General features: G+C 49.3%; 1 protein-coding gene across 4 annotated transcripts in view; it reads right to left on the bottom strand.

The window, feature by feature from the left end:
* Nucleotides 1-14,684, bottom strand: part of FUBP3 (far upstream element binding protein 3) — a 36,593-nt gene extending 21,909 nt beyond the window's left edge. Inside the window, exons 1-5 of one of the 4 annotated variants that reach the window (XM_061352776.1) lie at nt 14,515-14,625; nt 13,738-13,859; nt 7,934-8,039; nt 1,829-1,879; nt 1,309-1,342 (exon numbers count right to left, since the gene is read on the bottom strand). Coding sequence is in view for 2 of the 4 variants with exons in the window: in XM_061352774.1 (XP_061208758.1) it covers nt 1,309-1,342; nt 1,829-1,879; nt 7,934-8,039; nt 14,515-14,601 (278 nt within the window). In the remaining 2 variants the exon portion in view is untranslated. Of the gene's footprint in view, nt 1-1,308; nt 1,343-1,828; nt 1,880-7,933; nt 8,040-12,471; nt 12,634-13,737; nt 13,860-14,514 lie in introns of those variants that run through there. The other 3 variants (XM_061352775.1, XM_061352774.1, XM_061352777.1) reach the window with 3 other exon arrangements.
* Between the last annotated feature and the right edge of the window lie 10,972 nt (nt 14,685-25,656).

Raw genomic sequence — 25,656 nt, forward strand, 5'->3', positions numbered from 1 at the left:
TATCTTGTAGAAAACCCAACACAATAAATATGGAATTTGCATATATTTAAACAGGAATCATATATAATTTGTTCAGCAATCTCCAAAGCAATAAAACACCTGCATAAGCTCAATGCAGGTTTTGTGGTGAGGTGTATTAAAATCTTCCCATTTGTTTTGCTCTGTATCAGTTAGGGAAGGTATAAAATACGGATTAGGCTTCACCAACTAAGCTGCAGATAAAGCACCCTCCGCTGTCTTGAGGCTCACTAGCAGTGATGCTAAACCAACCAGTGCCATCTGTACCTGCAACAGAACACACTTGCCTCACTTCACTCACTGCAGAACTCACCTGCTACAAGGAGCTTCAGGATTACTGCTGGTTTACATGCCTGTTTCCTAAATGTCCTATCCTGCACCATTTGTTAGTGACCCTGTGTTGGAGGAGCAGTTGCAGCAGGCAAAGCACCTAACCTAGGAGAAAACCAACCACCAAAACCACAAAGGAACCAATTCAGGTGTTTCAGCCTCACCAACTCCCTGCACAAACGTTGCTCCTGGCAGAAGAGTGGTGGCAGGTAGCAGCACACAAGATGACACTGTTCACCCCTTTCTGTGCTGCCCACGCTGCACATCAGCATTAACCTAACCACTACAAATGGAAGGATCCACAGTCGTCACATACACTGCTTGTCCTTTCTGCTGAGGCCCCCAACAAGCAGCTGGGGATGATGGAAATGCACTACTATTAGCCCAAAGGCAAATCCAGCTTTAGAAATGCTCTCCTCTTCCTACTCAAAACAAGACAGACAACTCCTTAAGACCAGGATTCAAGAAGAACTAAGAATTTTACTTTTATCTTCAATGCTAAGACATGGTAACTCACACTTGCTTCAGTCTCCCCAGACCATCTCTGACAAAGGAGTCACCCCAGGTCATATTACACCAACAAAACAAAATCCTAATACTATCCCCAACAGTAACATCTACCTGCCCATTTAATACTTCCAACTTCTGTCAAAATGCCAGAGCTGTTTTTCACTCTTTTCTTCTCACCCCACACCAGGGCAGGAAAAGGAATAAGAGGGAGAATTTATTCTTCTCAGTCCTGCACATTTACAGGAACCAAATCCAAGTTTCACATCGACTCTTCTTTCATCATCGTAACAAACCACAGTAAAGACTTAGCAGAAACTCCAGCCTGGAGAAAACCCAAGCTGACAGTTTCTCCACATCCCCAACCTCTGACTTGCTAACACTACTACAGATGGCAGATCAATAAACAATTAGAATTGATCAATAAATAATAAAACATAACCCACTGCTTACCTTTGATGTACCAGGGCCCCTAACTGGTTACCTACTGTGGCAGAGAGAGAAAAAAGGAAAAAAATCAAAGCATTAGCACGGATAAACTAACTTCATCCCCATAGAAAAAGAGTTCTTACCATTTCATCAAAAAAAAAGAAAGAAAAGCAAAACAGTAATTTAGGTTCAGTGGCTGAAATGAATGCGTTATGTGGTGCAAAACAGGAGGGGATTTCTTGATCAACACACACCATAACGCAGTGTCCAGCTGAACACAGGATAGGGAATTGATCTGCGTCTCCCCATGCTGAGAGTCATGGGAGAAAATCCTGCCTGCCCAAATCCAAATCCCTGCAAGTAACCTCCCCCCTTCCCAAATTAAGCCCAGAGTAGTAAAAAAAGGAAGAAAAGGGAGGGAGGGAGGGGGGAGAAAAGACATTTCAAGCACACTGCTGTGCATGAAAAAAAGCACAACAAAAATGAAAGCCGAACAGACTCAGATTTGTCAAGGCAAAAAGCATTCAAGACTGCTTGCACATACTTCTCTCTGCGTCTCTTATCTGTGCTCCATGAAGCCCACTTACACGGAGACCTGTTAGAGGAATACGTCTGTTAAGTAACCTTGTGGCACCCAAACAGTATTTGCTTTTAAACCCACCACATCTTCCTGAACACACACATTCCAGACGTATCTGCTATGTTAGCTGGTGGTCCGTTTATGATTAGCAGTTATCTCCCCAGCTGACAACCCTCAACCAGATTTCTGCCCCCCCTCCCCTCTACCCAACCTCAACAGATTAGATCTTTCTTCCAAATGTTAATGGGGAAAATATCATTAGACCAGCTCATGCAAAATGGGAACACACACCCTGCTGGGCTTCCTACTGGACTTTGCCTGCAGCAAGCCAGCTAAAACCCAGACCATTTGGTCCTAACAACCAGTTGAAAGATTATATTGCATGCCTGGAGGGCACAAGCAGCAAACCGAATGAAACCGGCCAACATGTGAGCTCTGATAATAAAGATGCTGTTTCAAACTACCTTGCAGCAACTTGCACATTCTTTGACCTGAAATAAATTGGCAATCAGCTGGCAGGGTTAGAAAGCGGATGCATCCCACTTTCTCTAAATCCAGGAGAAAGATGGATAAAGTTTGTGGCCAAGCACTTCACTCAAATAAAACAGACAAAGAGGGTCAATACTGTGTTTCTGCTGCGTGTCAATATATTCATAATAGTTCAGGACCAAAATATTGACAGCATATATATTTTATTACTTTCCCCAGCTCAGTGATAAGACAACTGCTGTGTTATTGACTCCATTAGATTTGTCTTTGCATATTCTCACCCTGAATATAAAGAGCCCTAATTTGATAACTATCAATACTGCAGCTGAAAAAGGTGGGTGATGTAATGAGGAATATTTGCTCTAGCTCATAAGATACTACTGCAGAGCTGAGCAAATACAACCAAATGCAGGATCACACCATCTTGCCCGAAACTGTGCTCTGGGTATGCACAGTAGGTCTGGTGGCTGTGTTTGGGATTGCCCTTGCCACAGACCAGGCCAGTCATTATCCCAAGCTGCCAGAAAGAGCGGTCTCAACACGACAAGGCTGTATTTAAATATCCGCTTCACATTTGAGTTCACCAGAACAGCTTTTAGCAGCCTGTTCCACTGCAGCCGCTGCCCACAAATTATGAGACAGACACACATCCTATAATCAACTCCTGAAGTTCACGCAAGGAACGGAAGAGCCTTCATTTTGTAACACAATCCTACACTTGAAAAAGACAACTTCATCGGGGGGAACACGTATGAGCACGAGAAGTTAAATCACAAAGGGAAATAATGCTTTACATGAACCTAAACGTCTCCAACCCATCCCGAGCACTACACAAACACAGCGAGCCACTCGCCACCCCAAGCAGATATCAGCCTCGCTGTGTAGTTATTACAAATCAGTTAACAACAATTAAGCCACAATAATATATGGATGAGATCATTCCTTCCACGTTTCACAGATAAGCCCTCCATGAGCTCAGATAGAAGGCAGATGGAGAGAGCTGGGAGTGATTTACGTGAAGTCAGTTGTTATTTCTCCCTGATTTGGGGGAGGGGGGGAAAGAAACAACTTGTGGTTCCAATAACTTAAAGGTCCATTCCTTCTCCAACATGCCCATTTTGCTCTGAAAGCCAAGGACTAATAGAGAGGCAGGGCTGAGGCAGACCATGCTCACTGCAATACCCAAAGCTGATGCACTGGCTCCACTATCTCAATCTTGACGCCAGGGAGGGGGCTGAACTCTGACAAGCCACGTACATATTTCCCCCTTTTACATCTATTGAGTACAATTTAACCGTAACTGCAGTCATTTTACTGCAAATAAGGAAAAATACTGAATAAAATCAGCACAATTTCCTATTAATGGCACCTGCTGGTTGAAAACTCTTCACTCTTCTTTCGGCTTCACCTTAACTGAATTCTACCTAACAGACACTCAAAACAAATGTGGATTTTTTTCCACCCCATAAAACAGAGCGCTGCCTCCCACTAAATTAATGTGCACGGAGGGAATATACAATCTCATCAAGAATATCTTCATGGCTAGAATAAAATCAGAGCAACACATCTCCTGGAGAGCAGTGGAACAGGGCTGCAATTTCATACTTTGGAACTAAAATAGGATCACACTGGACATTTTAGAAAGGAAGACATTAGTGGCCCTGATTCTTCACCATTAAATATTGCTAGACTTTTCTTTAATTAAATGCTCACAACCTAATATTTTTCACTGCAAATCTTCATAGGCTTTTTTTCCTCCTCCTTTAAGCTGCCCTATTTAAGTAACAGTGAACTGTGAAGTTGCAGTTTCAGAGAACACTGCCATTCTGTGTATTACACTAAACCTTTTGCTAAGAGATCTGGACTTTTGCCCTGGTCTTAGTGCTTACTGCTGGCTTAGTCTTAGTGCTGCCGCAGATGTGTCAAGGAGCACTACCACCAACTTTCAGCAGCAGTAAGACAGAGGTAAGATTTAATTCTGCCCATCACTACTTTCACTGAAAACACATTGAAGCAAAAGAATAAAGTACAGCAGGATCATACAGGGTTACTACAGTCAAGTTTTATTACACCAAAACAGGCCACCTTCATATCTGCACCACAAAAGCTTTGGGAAGGCAGAGGGATGTGAGGCTTCTCTGAGGTCTCTAACCTTTGTTTCCCCAGCCTCAAGGATATCCCAGCCTCCAGCTACAACACTGCTGCTTAACCCTATGTGTATCACTGGAAACTTCTGCAAAGCAGTTCAAACCAGGGCAGACAAAAGCCATCATTCTGGTTATCAGTCTCTTTACAGCAGGCTAGATCCCCGTTTCCTTTGAACAAAAGGAGCCTGTTTCTTTAAGGATTATTTAGCATTGAATGAACTTATGAAATCGTGCTAGTACTTAGAGAGACCCTTTAATTAGAATGGAAGCCAGGAGCAGCCATGGCCCTTACCAGGAGGGCTGAGATCCATCCTCAGCTGTGGGTCACAAGCAAGATGCCACCAGGTCTCTGTACAGCTCAGACTTACCCCATCTCTAGTGCACACCTCCACAGGGAAACATTAACCCCTGCAAGTGACCATGTAAATGCAGACTACGATTTCCTGTGAACAGTACAAATAAACCTGATCTGCTCCCTGCACTGTAGCTATTTGCAGGATTACTTTAAAGTTGTTTCCAGAAAGAGGAAATAAAGAAGCCAGGGAAAAAAGAAATACATCACTCTCGAGCCCCATCTAATACCAAAAGGCCAAGTCACCAGGGCCAATCCCAGCAGCTCTTTGTTTCAGATGAAGGTTATGTTAAGGGAAGTGCAAAAGGCACCCACATGTTCTGGTTTCCAACACTATGACAAACCCATTTTTCCTGGAAATGCTCTAAAAGCAGCTGGATTTGTTTTGACAGTGCACTGTCACCCTGTCTGAAGACCACTTCCTAAGCTGACATCAATCAGCCATACTAGCAGCTGCTTACAAAAATGGACAGGCAGAATAAAGCTTTCTGGAAAGATGAGACAGTTTTCCTGTCACTTTAAACACTTCCTCTGGGCCCCTTTTTTCAGGATTATTAGGAAGAGAAGCAATTTTCTAACAGCTACAGGGGGATAAGGAAGCAGCGAGACCTGCACTCAGCCGTGAACACACAGTATATGGAGGTAAACAATCAAATGCTTTACCACCAGGTTTGTTTCCAAGCTGTCCAGAGCAGCAGAATGTATCCAAACCCCCGCACCATAAAATTCCTAGAGCATGCATAACAACATAAGTAATTGCTTCTTGACAACCATGTCTCCAAACTGTGGTTCACAGACAAGCAGAAATGGAGAAGAGTGTGGGCAAGCAACCCCAACACCCTTCGCTTGCAGCTAACAGACAACTAAGAGATCATCCAAATGGGAAGTGCTTTCCTAATTTAAGTGTCCTATTAAAAGCAACTGCCATCTTCCAGATGCTTAAAGTTGCATTATAGACTTTTAATGCCAAGGCAGCAAGAGCAGGTAGTCTAAGACTAAGTTATGGATCATACTACAGAGAGGAAGAAGCATCTGTGGCTTTCAGGAGGTCCTTTGCCAGGCTGCAGTTCTGGGTATGCAGTCTTAGCAGCACAGGGGGATCATGCCGTGAGGTGGGGAACTCATCACACAATTGTCAGTACAGGTCTTACTAATGCCTTTAGAATTAAAAGGTAAGATGAGCAAAGCTGAAAGAAGCGATACAACCCTTGCTCTTACCCTGACAATTTCTTTGTGAAACTCCAATCCCTGAAAATATTACTCCCATAATTTCCCTTCTCCTTAAGATCCTGGACAAAGTTATAAAACCTACAGATGTGCATGAACAACCTAAAGGCAAATACAACATTGGAGCTACTTTAAAAGAGTTACGAACAAGGCCCAGTGCTGAACTACTGGGTGAGCAAACACCCGTAGGTCTTCACACCAGCAGAACAACCAGAGTGAGGAGTACAGCTGCTCCAGAAGGTGCTCCCAGGCATGACACCTACTCCATGCAATTGTCTATCACAACACAAGAATCCAGCAGTAATGTACATTTACAGCCCAGACTGCAACTGTATTGACACTGGTTGTGGCAACACAAACAAGGCCCAGCAAGTAATAGGGCTGCTCACGAGGAAAAGTTTAGGTACAAAGTCTAAGTTGTGCTGTCATTAAGCACTATGACCATTTCACATGTTAAAAGTTCATCAAAACAACATTTTATCAAGAGGTCAGGTTTCCTAGTTCAGTCTGATGGATCAATGAAAGAAATGGGCAGGGCTCACGTGATGAATGCCTAGTTCCTAGAAGGCTACCAACACACAGCAGTAATACCAGGCCTCTGGCTGCTCACGGACACAGTGATGCTCCAGTCTGAGATACAAGGCACAGGAGCTCCCCCAGATAAACCCATGTTTTCCTAAAACACCAAACCAAAGGAGCTGCAACCTCTTGCTCTAATAGAACCAACACCAGAGAACGAAGTGGGTTGTGGCACGTGTTCATAAGTTAGCGAGCCAAAGGCTCCACATGAAAGAAACTTCCCCTCATGCTCCAGCTCTCAGTAAGAGAAGCAGACACGCAGTATTTTTCAGCCTTTGTATTAGACAAAACCCAAATTATTTCCACAACGAAGTGCTAGGCAGTAGTTTGCTTATCTCCTCTGTACTCCTGAACGTATCTTAGGGGGACAGAATCACCCTGCAGGGCTACCTGCATCAGTAACATACTAGAGGAGGTAGCAAAAGGAGATGTAGTCACATTTATTTCTAATAACCAACCACAGGAAAAAGTGAGCTCTTCTCATCTGTGCAGCAGCAAACAAGACAGTTCAAATACTTCTTGTAAGAGTGCACATCATTAGTTTGTAATAAAGAAAACGCCTGCTCTAACACTTTTTGGCTCCCAAAGATAAAAAACTAACAACTTACTTTAAAATGATAACAGTTATTATTAACTCATTACAATTAGCAGGTATGGTACACCAATAAATCCTTCTTTGGCTGTGGCCAATGCTAAATGCTTCAGAGACTGAAGAAATACCAAATAATTATGAAGAAAAGCAGGCAGCTTCCTTCCAACTTGCATCAATTTACATCAATACATTCCTCCTTAAAATTCACATGCAAAGCCATGAGAACTCTTGTCAGTGACTCAACTACTGTGCTGTGGTCACTGCTACACGTGGCAAGGAACATGTAGTACTGCCCCTGTACACCCCGTTCTCAGAAAATAGGGGCCACCAGGGAAAAACAGCTTTTTATGTACCTTGGGTACTGTATATACAGGCTCCATCACAGTTCCAATAAGCACATCCTCCTCCTTCTTCCCTCCCACAGCTACCACAGAACAAGATTTAAACTACAGAGTTCATTTGTTAATTCCCAAAGTTCATGAACTAAGAAAGAATTGCTTTACATTAATAATACCAATGCTTAGCAGGTCCATGCTATCTAGAGAACACTAAACAGCACAGAGCATCTTGTATAAAACATATATACACAAGAAGATGCATTGACTTGTGTCCTTAAAGCAGACAACTGCCTCCATAGCTGAATTTCAAGGGCTGCATCCACAAGACTAACCACAGCAGCGTACCTCCATCATCCAGGGGCCGTTTCTGCACTCCATAACCGTAGACTGATGGGTCCACAAGTGTTGTAGAATTATTCAAGTGAGGAATATCTCCAATTTTAGCAGCAATCTATAAAAACAGGGGATAAAGCACGATTAGCATACTTGAAGTTTCAGCCATCACAGCTAAACACTCTTTCCTGCAATAAGGCATTTACCCCAATCCAATCTTCTCTCAGCTATTTATTATACAGGTGGCTTTGTAAGAGTTCCAAGGCAGCAGTGCTTCATTTGTAAAGTAAACAATTTAATGCTTGCTTTTCATATTTGTTTAATTAAGATCACATTCACTCAGTTCCTCTTTCTGATCATCAGTAGGTATTTACTCCCTGGAACATTATATTCAGGTTTGTACACTCAATGAACAGCTGACAAGTTAAATCTTGCAAAGAGGAGAGTTCTAACTTGCTCACCAGCTTTGTCCTGGTGAAGCTGTCACCACTGTAGCTGTGTAGAAGGGCACAAGCCTCCTCCTGCATCCATGCATATCCAGATACACCAAAATGCACATCAGCAGGGGGAGTGAAAGGGGAAGAATGTGAAAATATACAGTACAGGGACAGGTTTGAGAGCTCCTTGTCACAGGGGCTGGATCACCCTGTGTTTACTGAATGAAGAATAAGCCAGTGGGCAAACTATTAGCCTAGAATTAGTTTCAGTTTCCTGTTGTGGTAAGTACAGCATAAACAGGACTAATGCTGCCTGTGTCCCTGTTTTCATCCCTTACAGAGGGGTAACTGCCGCTCCCTGCCAAGCCAGGATGCAAGGAGGATATTTACAGGAAAGAGGAGACAGTCAAGTATCACGGTAAGGGGACTGAGGGAAGCAAATAAGCTATACAAAACACTTAAACATCACTTAATAGAAGTGAGAAGTTAAGCTTGTCTTTAATGACATTTGGGAGATACCTATACAGATGGGTGCTGACAGGTTCACCTGCTCTCCAAGCTAACTGATATAAGATCACCCTAGAAAACACAGGTACGTTACTTTGGTGCTGCACCTACGTTAATACCCCCTGCAGGGACAGGGATGCTGCAGTCTTGCAGCACCCCTTGACTACCTAAAGTACTTTAATAAGCATGTGCAGAACAAAGTAGTTACAGAACAAATATAAAGCACTGTGTATGCTACAGCATTTGCTTCCTTTTCCAGCAAAAAGAAAATCAATGGATAGGATCTTTACTAGGAGTCTGATCTCACTCTATTATAAGTGAGAATTCACCAGAGAATAAGCTACAGGAACAGATGAAAGAGCATTTTACACAGATAGGTTTTAAATGAAGGGCAAATGACAAATATAACTATAGGTGTTTCTGAGTTTTACTGCAACAGAAAGACATCTACAGTAACTGTGGTTGTTGACACTATCGGCTGCTGCAGTCGAATAAACAACTGCCCAAGATTCAGAACCACAGGGTACTGAAAAAAGCTATTTGAAATAATCTTGAAAGATTGAGGGCACTGCTGTTAGAAAGAGAATAGAAAACATTCTCTTCAATGCCTTGCACGAAAAGGGCTCCAAGTTCTGAACATTTTCATCTCATAGCCCATTCTGTCCTGTCCTCTTTTAGGAAGTCAACAACTTTGTTGTGTCCGAAATGTCAGGACCTAGAGAACAAAATCTTCCTGCAGGGCCAGCACAGTGATCATGTAGTGAAGCTTTAATGACAAGCATCTTGTACATTAACATCTCCAAAAACTAATAAGCCCACAGAAATCTGATTCTGAAAGCATCAACACACTTTGTACACTTCATATTACAGAGTGCCAGGTGATGCCTTGCTCTTTGTTGAACTGCATCCCTGGTTCCAGCCCTTTGCTTTCCCCACACATTTGGAATGCAGAGGATTTTAATGAAGGTACAAAGAGCATTGATGTTTCCTGACTACTCAATGCTGAAAAATAAATTTTAAGACATATTTTATAACAATCTATCAGCAGCTTTAACATAATAACTTACAAGGATGCCAAAAGGAACAGTGTCAGGTATAACATACCCTGGCATGTTTTAGAACACTTGATTTTAAATATGTTTGTTGTTGTGGAAACTGCCAGCTGATAGTTTTGAGCTGAAACCACACACTAAGTGTTAAGGGAAAGAAAAAATAGCCTATGGACAGCAGAAGCTGGCCTACAACAGGCAGTTAGCATGCACTACAAAGGTGTGCGTGAACAGATCACTGGCACTGAAGCTGGCTGCTCCCAGAGCTTTGCAAGCCCCACTCGTGCTTAAGCACACAATTACCACCCCAACGCAGAACCCTGCAACTAAAAGGCAAAATAAGAGTCAAAGCAATCCTTATGTTATCAGCTTTCGGAATATATTCCCCCCACACACTTTATTTAAACTTGCCCCTTATCTCTACAGCCTCCCAGCTGCCAAGGGATTACAGGCACACGACACAGCACCTCACAACAGCAGGGAAAAACACCCTGCAAAATTCAGGAGTTGAGCTTTTAAAGTAGATGTGGCAGTTAAAATGCATTTTAACTTCTTATGTTCAACTTAAAATGGGAGCCTCGGTTTTTACTACAGGTTCAGCAGGGAGATAAGCACAAAAGTTAGGACATAGCAAAAGTAAGCAGACCTAGCTCTTATCTGGCTGTATGACCTTGAGTGATGTACTGCTAGCCGCTGCTTTTGTCCTGCTCTATGCCAGTCATATTCCTCCCCCCTCCCTTTTTTTCCCTAAACCAAATACATCCATATTACTAAGCTCTGAAATACACTAGACATTACACATTACTGCCTGTTTCTGGACCTTATTTCCCCCAAATAAGTATCTCTGACAAACACTTTAAAGGAGACAGCACAAACTGCAACAGTAAACCGAATAAAAACAAGATAGCCCACAAAGTTGCATGAAGAATATATGTTTTCCTACACCTTGCACTTCTGTCCTTCTATACCTTTAACACCCTCTAAAAATGGTATAATATGAAAACAGCCTTAAATATGAAGCTTCTTTGCTACTTACACCAGGACTCAAGCACCATTATCTGCAGAATTTAGCTTTGAAGAGAAAGGGCCTAGCTTCTGAAGAGAATCCCTCCATGCTGTCTTGCAAAGGAACTGATAAAATAATCAGTTCTAGGTCTAGTAACAGGATACAAAACAAGGTGCTGTCACCTGACCCTTCAAACAATTCCAGTGCTTCTGCTACTCTTCCCATGTGTCAAGCAGAACACTCAAGTCTGTGTGACAGACACTTAGCCAAAGCTCTGCAGGAAGGAGCAAAACCATCCACTTAAGTTTTATGTTACAGGTGGTTTTCCTAAATATTAGAGGATGAGCTGAACAAGTACACTGCAAGGGATAAAGTTAGTCTAACAGTCCTCCATCCCCATGAAATTATAAGTTAGATCCTCATAATAAAAAAGGATATAGCCTGTTAACTCTGAGGATATTCATCTGCTTTCAAGGTGCCCAAGATGGAATGCAACAGACTTGCCAAGCCACGGCCTTTCCTCTTCAGAGCATTCTCAGAAATCTGCATTCAGAATGTACACATAGCAGATTACAAGAACAGCTAATGTAAGAAGAGGGAACCAGTTAGTGCTGCAAATGCCCGTCTTGTACTGAAAATGAGACTGCCAAGAAGAACAAGGGAGGGTAAGAAACAAGCAAGATGCTATTTTGTCAGAATAAGCCTCAAGGGTAGTTGGACAGAAATCCCTTTCTGCCCAGAGCACAGGCAGCTTTGCTTGTTTTCAGATCCCATTTCTCAAAAAGGGAGCAAATACTCTCTTTCTCTGTGCCCCCCACCCCAAAATGCCACAGAAGAAAAGCCACCCTACCCAGGAGCAGTCAGACAGACCAGTTACCATCTGTGATCCATAAACTAATCCCCTCACTTGATGTATGGTGCAGAAGATACAGGACAGACCACCTCAAAGTCCCAGCATTCACTTGAATAAGTAACTTTTCATACATCTCAAGTACTGAAGAATCCACAAAAAATCCAAGCAAGTCCAGCACAAACACTGACAGCAATGTCCAAATTAATTTCTTTCAAAGCTATTCCAGATTTCTTACTCTTATGTCACCTCATATCCCAGGGACTTTGAGGAATGCAGTTACTTTCCTTTGATCAGAAAAGTCTTCCCTGTCCTGAATTACTTAGTTATTAGTAACTAAGCACTGTACTCCACAGCCAGATTTTAGTGTTATGGCTCTCGTGAGAACTGAAGTTTGCCAATTTGATGACTTGTCTTAAGTGTAATACTAAACTTTGAAAGAGTTTGAACATCAACCCAAGGATGCCACACCAACACACGAAGCAAGAAGTACAACTGAATCTTCTTCCTCTGCTCCTTCGTCCCCTTAAAGCAAAAGTAATACTCGGAAAGGGCCACAGCATTGGCCTGGAACAGTACTAAAGCTGACATCTATGCACCAGATCAGTGCAGTTCAGGCAAACACAACATTAAACACACACAGTGAAAGCTCTGCCATTGCCTCCAGAGAAGTGTTAGGTCAAACTGCCTTGACATCCCACCTGATTGTCAGCCAGCAAGTTTCATCACAGATTGCTTGGGTGATGAGGTAAATATCCATCCTCTGAGCAATTAAGACCATCTTCATTCACATTTGCAAACGAGTCACTAGTGACGATTCAGTCCTGCCATTCCTTGCAGCAGAAGACTACCAACAACGTCTCTATAGAACCAGATTAAACCAAGTCCTTTCGCAGAGGGGGGGGGGAAATAACTTGGTGCTTGCCAACAATTCTTTTCATCCCACAAACATCAATTGAAAAAAGTCATGTTCAACAGACAGCATACAACTCACTGCACAAAAATGTAGGCCCCTGTGCTCCCGTGAACACGTGCAGAGCACACACACCTCTCAACACACTTGTTTCCAAGGGAAAAAGACAGCGGCCAGGTTGCTACACTGCAGTGCCTGGCTTGAAGATGTTTAGACTAACTCAAGTTCAGACTAACTTCAAGTTCAGGCTAACTCAAGCCACAGACTCATGGAAAACTGATCCATTCTCACAAGTACTGATTAACTTAAGAACAGCAAAGTTGGAGTAAGTGAGCATAGCTAGGTTACAGAATTGTTTAATATTCCATCTCCTTTACATTAGGGTTTAGGGGGCTCTCAGAGTCACCCCACAAACATGACAACTGCAACCACTCAATGCTGATTCAGATCAGTTGCAACTTAACAGCAAATCATTTTTTTCTACACAAACAGGTTATTCAAAGATTATCCAGCTGCTAGCAGGCAATAATATTATCACATACTCAAGGAGATGTTTTTGCAATGAGAGGCCTTTGGTAGCAGACAACCAGGTTGAGACAAATACAGCTGCAACACCGCTCAATTTAACTGCATCAAGTAGATAACGCTGGACTAACAGCAAAGCTTTCAGACAGCACATAGCACCAAGGCCACAGCACTTTGTAAGCACTGAAGAAAGTGAATGCACAACCTCTTCCAAGGGGCAGCTAACACACAACCTGCCTACTGCAGGATCTATGCTGAGAAAGAAATGGACAACCAAAGAGCAGAGCAGATCATGGTCCCCTCTGTCCCCAGGGTGTTTGTCTGGAAAAGCAAGCACCTCAGTACAGGTTGCTGAAGGCCACACAGAACACAGACTTGTTGCCACGCCAATTCAACAGTGAGCCACGAGTGATGGCGAACTGCTTAAGTTCCATCCGGGCAATCGCTTGAAAGGTCCAGTTCAGTTATTTTAGAAGCTTCCCTGTGACATGAGAGACACGAGTCTGGGCAACAAGGAAATTTCTCCCACCTGGCCTTTAACACTGGAAGGAATAAAGTCACGTCTTTAAGCACCAGCTAGGCTGTGGTCCTGGTATTCAGCTGTCTTACATCTCACTGCAGTGCTGTTATTAAGCATGAATAAAGTGCAACCTGTTCAGAGACGGAATAAACACCAGTGACAGACATGGAACAAGAGATGCAACAGTCACAAAGTCTGTGCTGTGAGCAGCAGCTTCTTGTTTCTGGAAGCACTTTCCACCTGCTGAGGAGCACAAACTCCGGGAACGTCTTGTACTGACAACGAGGGTGCTGACTTTTGCAGGTCTGGGAGCTTTTGTTTCTTAGCACCGTGTAAACTCAGAGATTCCTTTGGGGAATGCTTCACTCCCACAGTCTCTCCCTCGCAGGAGGGAATGCAAAGCTCCCACTCTGCCAGGGTTTCTATCGATTAGCCGAACTCGCACTTACGGTTTCATTACTACCGTTATCCCCCACCCACCCATTGCAACGCGCAAGGCGACAGCCCCATAGGCGACAGCTCCTGCCGGCTGCACCCACACGCTCCGCCGTGTCACCAGCACCGGCGCGACCCGCGCTGCAGGGCCCTGTCACAGAGCCTCTCCCCAGAGCTCCTTCACCTCTGCCAGCAATGGACAACCCCGGAGCTCCCAAGCGTGGCCGCCGGTGCCGGCCTGCAGGCGAAGGGGCAGCGGTGCCGCGGCCCAGCCCCTCACAGCGGCCCCGCCTCGGCCTAGCGGCGCCCCGCGGCCTCCTCCCGCCCCCGGCCCGCCCGCAGAGCTCCTACCTGCCGGACCCGGTGCAGCGCGTCCACGAACCCCTCGGGCTTGATCCCCACGGGCGCTGCGCTCTGCCCCTGCGCCAGCTCCGCCATGGCCCGCGCCCACCCGCCGTCGCACCGCCCCGGGGACCCGCACCCGGAAAGGGAAAGAGCCCCCCGCTTCCGCCGGAAGTGGCACGGGGAGGCGGGGCTGGGGAGGGTTGGGGTGGGGGGGGGTGGTCGCCGAGGACGGCACGGCAGCTCACGTGCCGGGGGGGGAGGGGCCTGGCGGAGACACCGCCTCCCGCCGGCACCGGGAGGGCGTAGGCACCGCACGGACACGGGCACGGGCACGGGCACGGGCACGGTCGCTGCCCTCCCGGTCCCAGCATGGGCCATCCCCTGCCGGCCCGTCCCGTCCTGTCCTATGCTGCTTGTGACATCCCGTTCTCCTCCCATCCCACAACCTCCAGCCCATGCCGTACTGTCCCCACCTCTGCCAGCCCGTGCCAACCCCTCCATCCCTGCTATAGCGTGGCCGCAGAGGTGACCGCACCGTTTCACACCTTCCATGGACACGCCTCGTTCCGCAGTGCCCGTTTCCAGCCCACTCTGGTGTTTGGGGACCGTGGTTTTGGCTCATGGTGGATGGACCCTGCCATGGTGCTTGTGACACTGCATGAAGCTCCTGCAGAGCTCTGCCCTGCTTCTGGAGAGCTGGAGCCCCCAGGGGTGCCCAGCACCCCCATCCCCTGTGCCAGAGCCCCCAGGTCCAATACAGCCATGATGCTTCCAGCACAGTGGAGCAGGAGGCTATGGGATGATGCAAGGACCAGTTAGTCAAGGAGTAATGCAAAGAACATGCAAAGCTTCTCCCCTGAGCAAGGCGCTGCTGCAGGGCCCCTGCACAGCCCTTTTGGTCTCATAGATCTGTGCAATGTGGGGGTTTTTGGGGTGTCCCACCCAACCTGCCTCTCGGGCACAGATCCCATTGATGGGGGTACACACTGGCTGCAGGTTCATGATTCCTCCAGGACATGAGAGCAATGCCAGGCTGTGGGGTGATGGCACGGCTTATGGCACAGAGGGGACAAGGGGCAATGATGGGAACCCCGGTCTGGTGATACCCCCCCCAATTTGGCCCCATTGAGGGCCTTGAACTAACCCCCTCCATTGCAGAGCAGCTGCATGAGAGATGCAGTCTTCCACATTGGAGCTTGCATCCACCTCCTGCATGGCTGGGTTTGCCTGGAGTAGCCCAACCTTCACTGATCCCAGACCCTTTTTTCCTGAAACCACCAAGTATTTTATGCCCCAAGCTGTGTCGGCCCCATCTCAGCTGTTTCTTGCTCTTTCCAGTTTTATGCATCTCATTCCCACCCACATGAGTAGGCAGGAATTGCTGAGGCCCATGAAATTGCCTGGTGGCTTTCCAAGAGCAGGGAACACGCTTCTTCCCTGGGATGCACAGCCTGCTGCTGCTCACCTACGTTACACCAGTGGGCTTGCTGATCTCTTCCTTTTGGGATCATTTTCTTAAGCAAAATGCCTGTTTATTTTAGGAGAAAGGAGCAGAGCCCATGGGGCTCATGGATTTTAAGAGGATCAGTATCACTGCAGCCACCCCTCATCTTCCAGCCATGGTGGAGGCACCTTCCCCAGCCATGGCCAGGGCTTTGCTTCTTCCTCTCTTGCAAACAGCCCAAAGACGTTGCTGGATGCAAGGGTTTTCCCCCTCCTAACCCTGGCTCAGCACCAGCCACCTCTTTCCCCACGCAGGTCCTGGGTGGGGGGATCCCCCCAGCAACCCCATTCAGCTCTTAGCTTTGAGCAAGATCCACCCGGTGAACCCGCAGTTGATGCCAACCTCAAGGTGACTCCATAGGAAGGTGCCCAAATCTGAACCCAAAAGCCCCCAGTGCTGGGATGCCGGCAGGGAGAAGCCGTAGCGTCCACTGCCAGCACTGCATTTGGGGCTGGGAGAGCCAAGTTTTGGCAGCATCAAGCCCTAATAAGGGATGAAGGAACAACCTTGGTTCTAAAGACCAGGCTGCCAAGAGGGTGACAGCGACCCCAAGCACTGAGCAGGCAGGGACGGATGGGAGGGAGCCTGGAGCAAAGAAGACATCAGGCTGCAATGGAAAAGGAGGAAATTACAGGCCTTAAACACTTCCAGAAACAAATTTCTGATGTAAATCTTCCTTTTTGAAGGAAAATAAAGAAGCCAGGAGTGATTCTATGCCTCCATCCCCTGCATCCCCCCCTCCGGAGGCGCACACCTTCACACACACACTGAAATTAGTTGTGACAGCTGAAATTCTGCCCTCCTCGGACGCCGTTTGACAGGGTACTTAAAAAAGGAGGGGACAAAAAAACCCCACCACAAAATGGGAGAGGAAGAAGAAAAAGGAAAGTGGTTTGGTGTCGCCTGGGGAAGGCGGAGGGGGGTGATGGGGTGGTGGTGGTGGGGGGTTCGAGTGATCCAAGGCGCATAATTCAGGCTTCTTGGATTGCAAAAGCTCCTCTTACCTAAAGGGCCTGCTGCCTTTATTTTTATCCAAATGGCTCAATTACTGCAAAGCCCCACAGAGAAAATTATGGATGTTTGCCTCTATTTTTCTCCCCTTGTCTCGACAACTGGAGATATTTTGTTTTCCTTCTTTCCATCTCTTTTTTTTTTTTCTTTCTTTCTTTCCCTGTTTTGTTTTTGGTTTGGTTTTTATTCCCTTTCGGTGGTGATGGGTGTGGGGGCTGAAAGGTGGCCAGGAAGCAGGGTGAGGGATGGATGGGGTGATATAGATCTGAGGTGAGGGATGGGGAGCCGGCATGCGATGACCCTGCCAGCATCACACGACTTGGTCCCCTCTCCATCTCCCCTATGCCACCTTGTGTCCCCCTTATCCCTTCATCCCCCATCCTTATCCCTCCCTCCAGCGCTTTCTCCCTCTCCTCTCCCCCACCTCCCTCCTTTCCTCTCCATCACCCCCTCCCTGTGCCTCTCAAAGCCACCATAATAGCAGCTTGTTTGGCACTTCACTTGGTCTCAATGAGAAAATTTCCCCCCTCTCCCTCTTTTTGCCTTCGTTATTTCCAAACCCTGCAATAGCTCCTTTGCTCAGGGCTGCGGGAAGTGCCCATTTCTCAACATTTTTCTTTGACTTATGTTTGTCATCCTCTGAATTACCGCACCGGGGAGTCCAGTCAGCCCGACACCGGGCCCTGCTGTTCACGCCTCTCCTGCTCCTTGAGATCATGTAGGGAGAAATTAGTTATTTATTTCGAGCACCACTGCAATGCACTGCCCCTGCACAAGTGTTTGTTTTGATCCCTCCCTGGAAAAGGAGGCTCCATAGGGAAAACCAGCGTGGTGGCAATGCTGGGTCTGGTGGGAGATGGGGTGAGGATAGGGCAAGGTGTGGGCAGCCCTTGGGGCTCCTGGGAGAGGTGTGAGTGTGGAGACCATCACTGAGCACATGAGAGGGGTCCCCATCATGCTGAGATGCTTCCCTGAGGCTCCTCCTGGAGCAGATGCTGTCTGCAGCTCCTGAGAGTTTCCAGATGCTGTTGTCCCCTTAGGAAACCTGGTTGTCCATGGTTTGATGCCATGGTAGATGGACCCCAAACCACATGGTACTGGGGGAGCATCTCATCCCCAAGCTGGCCATGATGGCACAAGGGATACAGCCCAATATGCTCTGCCTAGTGCTGAAGGATTGAACAGATTTGGAATTCAGAGGAAGAAACCCTTCTCCAGCACAGCCCGTGGACATGGTCCCCAACCCTGGTCACTGGCCAGGGGTCCTAGCCATCCTGTTACTCTTTGCAGAGCAACACCAGCCCTGCATGGGCATCCAGGCTCTTAGGCAAGGGCAGAACAGACCAGGAATCATTCACCAGCTCAGAGATGTGAGATGGAAGGATGCTGCCTATCCTTGGAGATCGTATCCCACCTTCAAGTTCGGGAGTCACTGGTTTCACTGCTGAGCCCACCGGTCCCATTGCAGAGCAGGCTGGCTCCTCAGCCATCGCAACAGTGAGGATGCTGCCAACACTCATGAGCCCTTCTCCTTGCATGGGCAGCAGCAACACCGGCCACACAGGGAAGGGGCATGGGGAGCTGCAGCTTTAAGGAAAGGATCAGCAGGAGGAAGAAAACACACAATTGGCCCAGTGGGCAGACCTGCTATTTAAGTGCCGTTGAGAAGAGAGCGGGAGGAATTACAGGAGAAATGATAGTGCCCTGACAGCTGCCATTTCCCACCACCAGTCTCCCCTAATGGAGTCCTAATGTAGTGGTGGGCTCTTTGCTGACAGCCCAGCCCGAGACAGGGCTCGTCTTTGTGCTGCTGACAGATGGGACAGTCCCAATACAAACCTGTAATCCTCTGATTTCTGCCTTAACCCCTTATTCCCCTGGCCCCCAGGTATGTGGGGTCCAACCCGCCCCTGGGGTCCCACATCCAGATGTGAGTCCAGCAGCAAAGAAAGGGCTTGGGAAGAGGAAGCAGCTCCCTCCTGTGCATCACTGCATGGGGCAGCGTGAGAGAGGCTCATGCTGGTCACCAAACAGAGCCAAAACAGGTCCCTATGGGGAAAGCAGAAAGTGGGACCCCGCTCTGGTTGGGATCCCCGTGTTGATCTCTGCCTGTGTGACATTTAAGCAGGCAGGTGAGTGCAGGCAGATGTGCTCTGCAGCAGGATGCTCAATGGGAGGGCTCTGGGCTGCCTGCCCAGCACAGCACCCACCAGCTACCACTGGCTGCTGGCTTTGGCACTGAACCTCCTCGCCTGCCTCCCAGTTACCCCCAGATGGGGAGGAATTGAGCAGGTTTAAGCTAAAAGGTGTGATGGTACCCCCGCAAGAACAGGCTGCCTCGGGTACATCCAGCTCCGGTCCTGATCCCGCAGGGTGGCAGCAGGAAAAGCTGCTGGAGTTTTCCAGCAGAAAAATAAATGCATCTACTCTCCACACCCTGTGTGCTGGGAAAAGGATGGGTGTGCTTAGGGATCCTCTGCACCACAGGGATGCTCTCCCCCCCGGGATGCATAAGGGGGAGATGAACCACCTGCTGATCCCTTCTCTCCTATCCCAAAGGGCACAAAAGATCCCTCAAAAGGGATTTTTGGATGCTTCTCTGTTAGGCAAACGTCCAAGCCCCTCTGTCTCCTTCCCAGCATGGAGCACCTCCCTCACCCTATCTGCCCTCCAGTGCACATCTGGGTCTCTGTCCCCTCTGGTGAATCCCACTGGCATCCTTCCAAGCTGCAAGGAGCTCTCTCCTCGGCATTCAGACACAGGGACATCGCCCAGGATCACAGGCACTGAGCAAATAGTCACCAACCTGAAGGGGTCCCAGCATCCTCCTCATCTCCGCCCTGAGCTCCCATCCTGCTGCCATCACACCTGCCTGCTTCCCTGCCTGCACAGGAGTTAGCAGGTAGGACACAGAGCTCCAGCAGGGTCCATCTGCTTGTCCATCCTCTGCATCCTGAGCTGAGCCCCACTCCTGGCTCTGCCCCACTCCCCATCTCACCTGGACCTACCCAAGGCCACGAGGAATAACAACATCCCCATCCCGCATCCCTGACCAAACCCTGGGGAGCAGCTGAGACCCTGGGGCCGATCCCAGTGGATACTGAGGGTCCCCATCACCCTCTGCTCAACAGACCCTCCTCGGCAGGCAAGCGCAGTGCAGGTCCCCGGCACAATTAGCCAACAAGTGGCTGTTTTGTGAGGGATTGTTGCTGATGTGTTCTGAGTGGCTTTCTGAGTGGAAAATGTGAGGCGCTGGAGAGGCCGGCAGACAAAGAAGGGGATGCATTAGGTTTTATGGGTCTGCTCCGCGCACATCTGACATCACTGCATGGAGCAAGTTCTGCCTGGCTTTGGGGAAAACGAGAAATAAAGCAAGAAAAAGGGTACAGGGGCGGGGGGGAGCGCGAGTGATTCAGGAAGGCAAGTGGGGGCTTAATAGCAGGAGACACTGGAGCAAACTGTGGCAACCAGATGGGACCCGGGTGCCGCGGGAGGAGAGGGGAATTAGCCAACCCGCGCTTTGTTCCTGCAGAAAGCGCGGCCCTCTCCCCGCAGGAGCTGCCTCCATGTGATATAATACAGCCCCTTTCAGCCGCTAAGCTGGCCAAGGACAAAAGTCACTGATAAATAGCGAGAGGGTGAGGCTGAAAGCAAAAGGCAGAGTTGCCAAGAGCCCCTGCTTTCTCCTTGGGCTGCCCGCGCTGCCATGCATCTGCACTGGCTGATGGTACCTGTGGCTTGGTGATCACAAGGGTGATGCTGTGGGACAGGGCTGGAGACAGGAGGGGTTCTGAGGACATGGGGCCTTCAGCAAGGTGGTTGCAGTCCGTGTTTTCTCTGCTTTGATTCCCTTTGCCAAGCCATAAGAGCAAAGACACCCCATGCCTTGGGCATCCTCAGTGCGCACCAGGAAGGGCTGGAGGCTGCCATCCTGGACGTGTCCCGCAGCAGCCTACTGCTTGGCCTTATTAAGCCAACGTGCATCCTTTACCTTCACTTCCAGGCTCCCGTAGAAACACCCTCAGCACCAAATAAGACTGTTAAAACATCCCTCACCCAGCCCCACATACCCTAAGGAGACATCAACGAGTGCTCTCCCTGCAGCTGCCTACATCCCTCTATTCATACAGAGCCCAGTGAGCAACCTGCATCCCTACTCATCCCATCTCCCTGCCCATGGTAGCCCCATGCCTGCAGGAAGGGGTGCTCGAGGGCTGAAGCCACACCTGCTCCTCAGGTTTTAGACCATTTGCAGACCAGCATAGAGCTCAAGACCTGCAAACTGGAAGGAGGAGACCCTGAACATCCCCAGTCTGAGCCGTCATCCTCATTTGAGGTCTCCCTCCTGGCCAAGCACTTAAACCAGCCATGGGTCTGTGCTAAACAAGCGGGACCCCCATCCTCTCCACCCTCCCTGGAAGGGTCATCCATGCTCTTGCAGAAATATTGATCCAGATAAACCAGGAGACACATTAGGTGCCCCCGGGGTCAGGAGATCAGCGGCTCAGCTGGCCGCCCGCTGCCCCGTGCCCATAGGGCCTGGCTATGCAGGACCAGGATGGGCAAGGGGAGCACTGAGGGCCTTGGGAAGCCCCTTACACCACGGAGGGGGGCTGGGGCCAAAGTGCTTTTTTGCCAAGGGGAGGTAAAACAAATCGATGAGGGGCCGCTGTGACACGGTGACCCTGGCGCTGAGCCCTGGCTTCAACGGGTGACAGTAAATCTGGGCAGGGGGCTCGGAGGCAGATGGCTGGAGGGGGGAGGCGAGACCAGGCGCTTGGTGGTGGGATGAGAGAAGGGCAAAAGCTTCCAAACCAAGAGGAGTCCAGCAGAGGAAGGGACAGGAGGTGGGAGAGGACAGCTCGGATGCTGGGTGATGCTTCTGCTGGGATGCTCCCTGTAGCCAAGAGCCAAGCATCACCCCTGAGTGGTTCCTCCTGCTGCTGCATGCAGCCTGATCCAACTGGGAGGGCTGGAGGATGCTGGAGCAGAGGCATCCTGAGCACTCCCCAAACCCCTTTCCATCCCCTCTGAACAGAGGTCTCATTTTCCAGCCTTCAGCTCCTGGCTCCCACCTCCCATCTCTCAACCCCCACCAAAGCCAGAGGGGAGGGTAAGAAGGCACAAACGGCTGCAGATCCGGTTACCTGCAGCCAACAAAACCTACCTGTGCCCCTCTCCATGGGGATGAACCACAAGGACCCCCCTGGCCCTCCCCGAGCATCGCTGCCTGCCACGATCGAGTGACCAGATGGACATAGGGCTCACACCGCAGCCTCCTCTAAGGGTCCCTTGTCCCCCCCCCTGTGCCGGCTGAGCTTTGACGCTGTGTCCCCCCGGGGCAGCCTTTTGTCAGGGGCGTGCAGAAGGGCCCCTGTGTCCCTCTGATCCCTGCCGGCCCCACGGCAGCGCGTCCAGGCCGGAGCATAAAGCTGGCTTTCAGGGAGCCGGCGTTGGGAAACTCCCGGGGAGAAGCAAGGGAGCTTCTTGTTAAACGGGGAGACAAAGCCACCTTGTTAAGGGGTTTACAAAGGCAACCATCTCCCCCTTGCCTGGGAAGCTCACGACCGGCGACTCTCCCAACCGCACCGGGGGGATGGATGGCTTTCCCTTGGAAAGATAGGAACACTCAATAGCCGTGCTGTGCTGCAGCCCTGTGACCTGTGTGCAGGGCCCAGGGCACCTTCCCTGCTCCCATGAACTGCTTCACTGAAGGAAAGGGGAGACATACTCATCAAGAGGATTCCGTAGTGTTCCTGTGAGTGCACCATCACTACCAGTGTCCCTGTCGAGGGGACTCCATCCTTGGACCACCACCTGCACTACTTTGTATTGGGCAGCACAAGAGCATCTTCTGTCCCTCATTTGGGAGGGATGGAGCCACAGGAGGGGATGTAATGGGAACACAGTCCCACAGGGCACAGCCACACAAGACCTCCCTGATTCCCTCCTGCAAAGCATCATCACTTTTGCTTACATGGACCCTTTCTTTGCCTAATAAAGTGAAGTTTAAGCAAAAAACTCAGCAGCCCCACAGCTGCTCTGTTCCCCTGGGAATTTTCTCTTAAATCCCATCTATTCCTACTGCCCTTTGCAGGAAAAAATCACTGCGCTGGACAAGGTCAGCGCTATCTTTGGCACAACCATGCCATTGGATGGGATCTCAGCCTCTGATGGGCACCCCCAAGTCCCCCATTTTGCAGACCACATCCAGGGGCTCCAAACACCATGACCACACCTGATCCCTCAGGATGCGCTGCCCGAACCTGTGCATTGTTCTGAGCTGTTCTTGGCAACGCTTGCGCTCATCCCCACATGCACATTAAACCTTAAACCCAGTAATTACCTGAACCTCCAGAGAAACAGGGAAATTGGTTTTGCCATAGTGATGCAGCAGGCTGCAGTAGCCAGCATTGGCTGGTGAGCTTAGAGAAAACAGGACCCTGGGCTTGTACAAAGCCCAACTGAGTGCAAGAGGCATCCAGGAAGGGGAGATCTGCCTCTGCAATCCCTAGGGATGAGCAAAATGGACCAAGCCACATGTGGTGAGCCCTATGGAGCAGCAACTGCATTGCCAAAGAAGCCAAATGAACAGCAAGGAGCTTTCACCCTTGCTTTTCCCTATGGTACATCCATGTCTCCCATCTATGCTTTCAGGTGGCACTCAAGGGGGTCCACATCCCTCCTGCCATCATCCTCACACCCTCCTCCTCTCCCTGGGGAGATGCCAGCCCTGTGTGAGCACAGCTTCAGGCCACATCACCTTATCCACTTTGAGCCAGCAAATGTGAGCTGCACGATGCCACCCCAAGGGCCAGTCCTTCACCAGGACGCCCCAGCCATGGCTCTACACCCTATGGGGCAGCTCTCCCTCATGGGGACAAGGATAAATTGGAGCGCTGCAGCTTTAAAGCAGCGTGTGTGCTCCTTGGCTGGCTGCAGGGCTGGTGGCAGCGGGGAGAGCCGGAGGACACCTGCGGAGATCCTGTACAGCTGGGGAAGATTAGCCTTTTCCACTAGACAAGACCCATTACCATGTTCCAATATACCATCACTTCCGCTAGGAGAGCCTGCAGATGAGATATCGATTGCTGCGACCCCGGACGAGCCCTTCCCCACAGCCCAGGAGGGTAGCAGAGCAGCCCCATAGCATGGCCCATGGTGTAAAGAGGGGATGCAGCTTCCCAAGGGCATCCCCAAGGGACCCCCCAGCACCAGGGGCTGCCTTGGGGCAGGCTGGAGCTTGGGTGATGCTTACTGGGGATGCGGAGAAGAGCTTCAAAGCCCAACAGTGATGCAGGTGCCTTCCCAGGGGATGCTTTGCCCTGGGGATGGGGAGCCCACACTCACTGCTCTTAAAGCTGGGTGTTGCAGAAACAACCCTGCCACCTTGAAAACCCACTCTATTACCCAAAAATACCTCTGGAAGGGTGTTACCAGGCACTTCAGGAGCTTCTCACACCATGCTGCTCACCTCCTGGTGCAATGGGAGACCGGCAGCCCCTGAAATACCTCCCCAGTACGCACCAGGTGTGGAAGGATGCTTGGAACATGCAAGGGGGATAATGAGAAACCACCAAATCCTGAGACCTGGAAGGGCTGATGGTAATTAAAGTAGTAATTAAACAAGTGGTGTTGAACTCACAGCATCCTCTTGCTGCAGCCCCTGGTTGCTGCACCAAGGGGAAAGGGCAGGCTATGTGCTGGATCTCCTCTATCCTATGAACCCACGGCTTTCCAGAGGTTTTATTTCTTCATGCTGGGTTTGACTTGGCTTTTCCAATGCACTGAGCTCTGCTTTACCAGCACAATGTGTTTTCAGCCCCACTGGAAGCCAACACATGCGGCTCCTCCAAGGCTGACCACAGCCATGCCCACCTTCAAGAGGTGCTGCTCAGGAAGCTGGATGCCACAGTACGCAGCATACTCAGCCAAAAACCTCATTGCACACCCCAGCGGGTGCAGCAAGGCTTGGGCAACCAAGGACACTCAGATCTGGGCTCCACAGTGCTGCAGCACAAGTGCTGGAGCCAATTTGAAGCCTTGAAGTTAAATGGGTTTGAGCATCCCAGGGAGAGGTGGCCTTGGTCCGATGAGCCCTCCCCAGGGCACATCTAGCATTTCTCAAGCATTGGGACATACGAAGCTTCTGCTGTGACACTTTCTTGTTTGGTTGGGGTTTTTCCCTAAGAAAAAGACACCATCTCCTCATTGCACCAAGTTATTTCAACCTCCAGTTTGCCAGCTGAGCCCTCTGGCATGGCCAAGCCTTGTCGCTGCCAAGGGTGAGTAGTAGAGGTCCCATGGACCAGCGCAGTATCCTGAAGGGCAGCCGCAACGTTCCCATCTTGCTTTTTAGATGATACCCCCCAGAAGATGGCTCCTGATGAGGTTTCAAGCCCTTTCCTTCACCTGGAAAAGGACTGCTATGGGATGAACAGCACTGGCTCAATGTGGGCTCAGCACCCCATCCCCATTGACCATCCCTGCTGCTGCAGGGCTCTGGGATGCAGCTCATGCGGGACCCCCACATGAAGCCACGCTTTCGGCAAGGACTTGCTGCCATAAGCAATGGGATGTAGGGAATGGGGCGGCCCCACGCAGCACCCCCACACCCCACAGGGGTTGGACAG

Source organism: Neopsephotus bourkii, unplaced genomic scaffold (genome assembly GCF_033783945.1).
Source record: "Neopsephotus bourkii isolate Nb327-2 ecotype Australia unplaced genomic scaffold, CSIRO-AGI_Nbou_v1 NB_659, whole genome shotgun sequence".
In the NCBI taxonomy this organism is placed as follows: Eukaryota; Metazoa; Chordata; class Aves; order Psittaciformes; family Psittacidae; genus Neopsephotus; species Neopsephotus bourkii.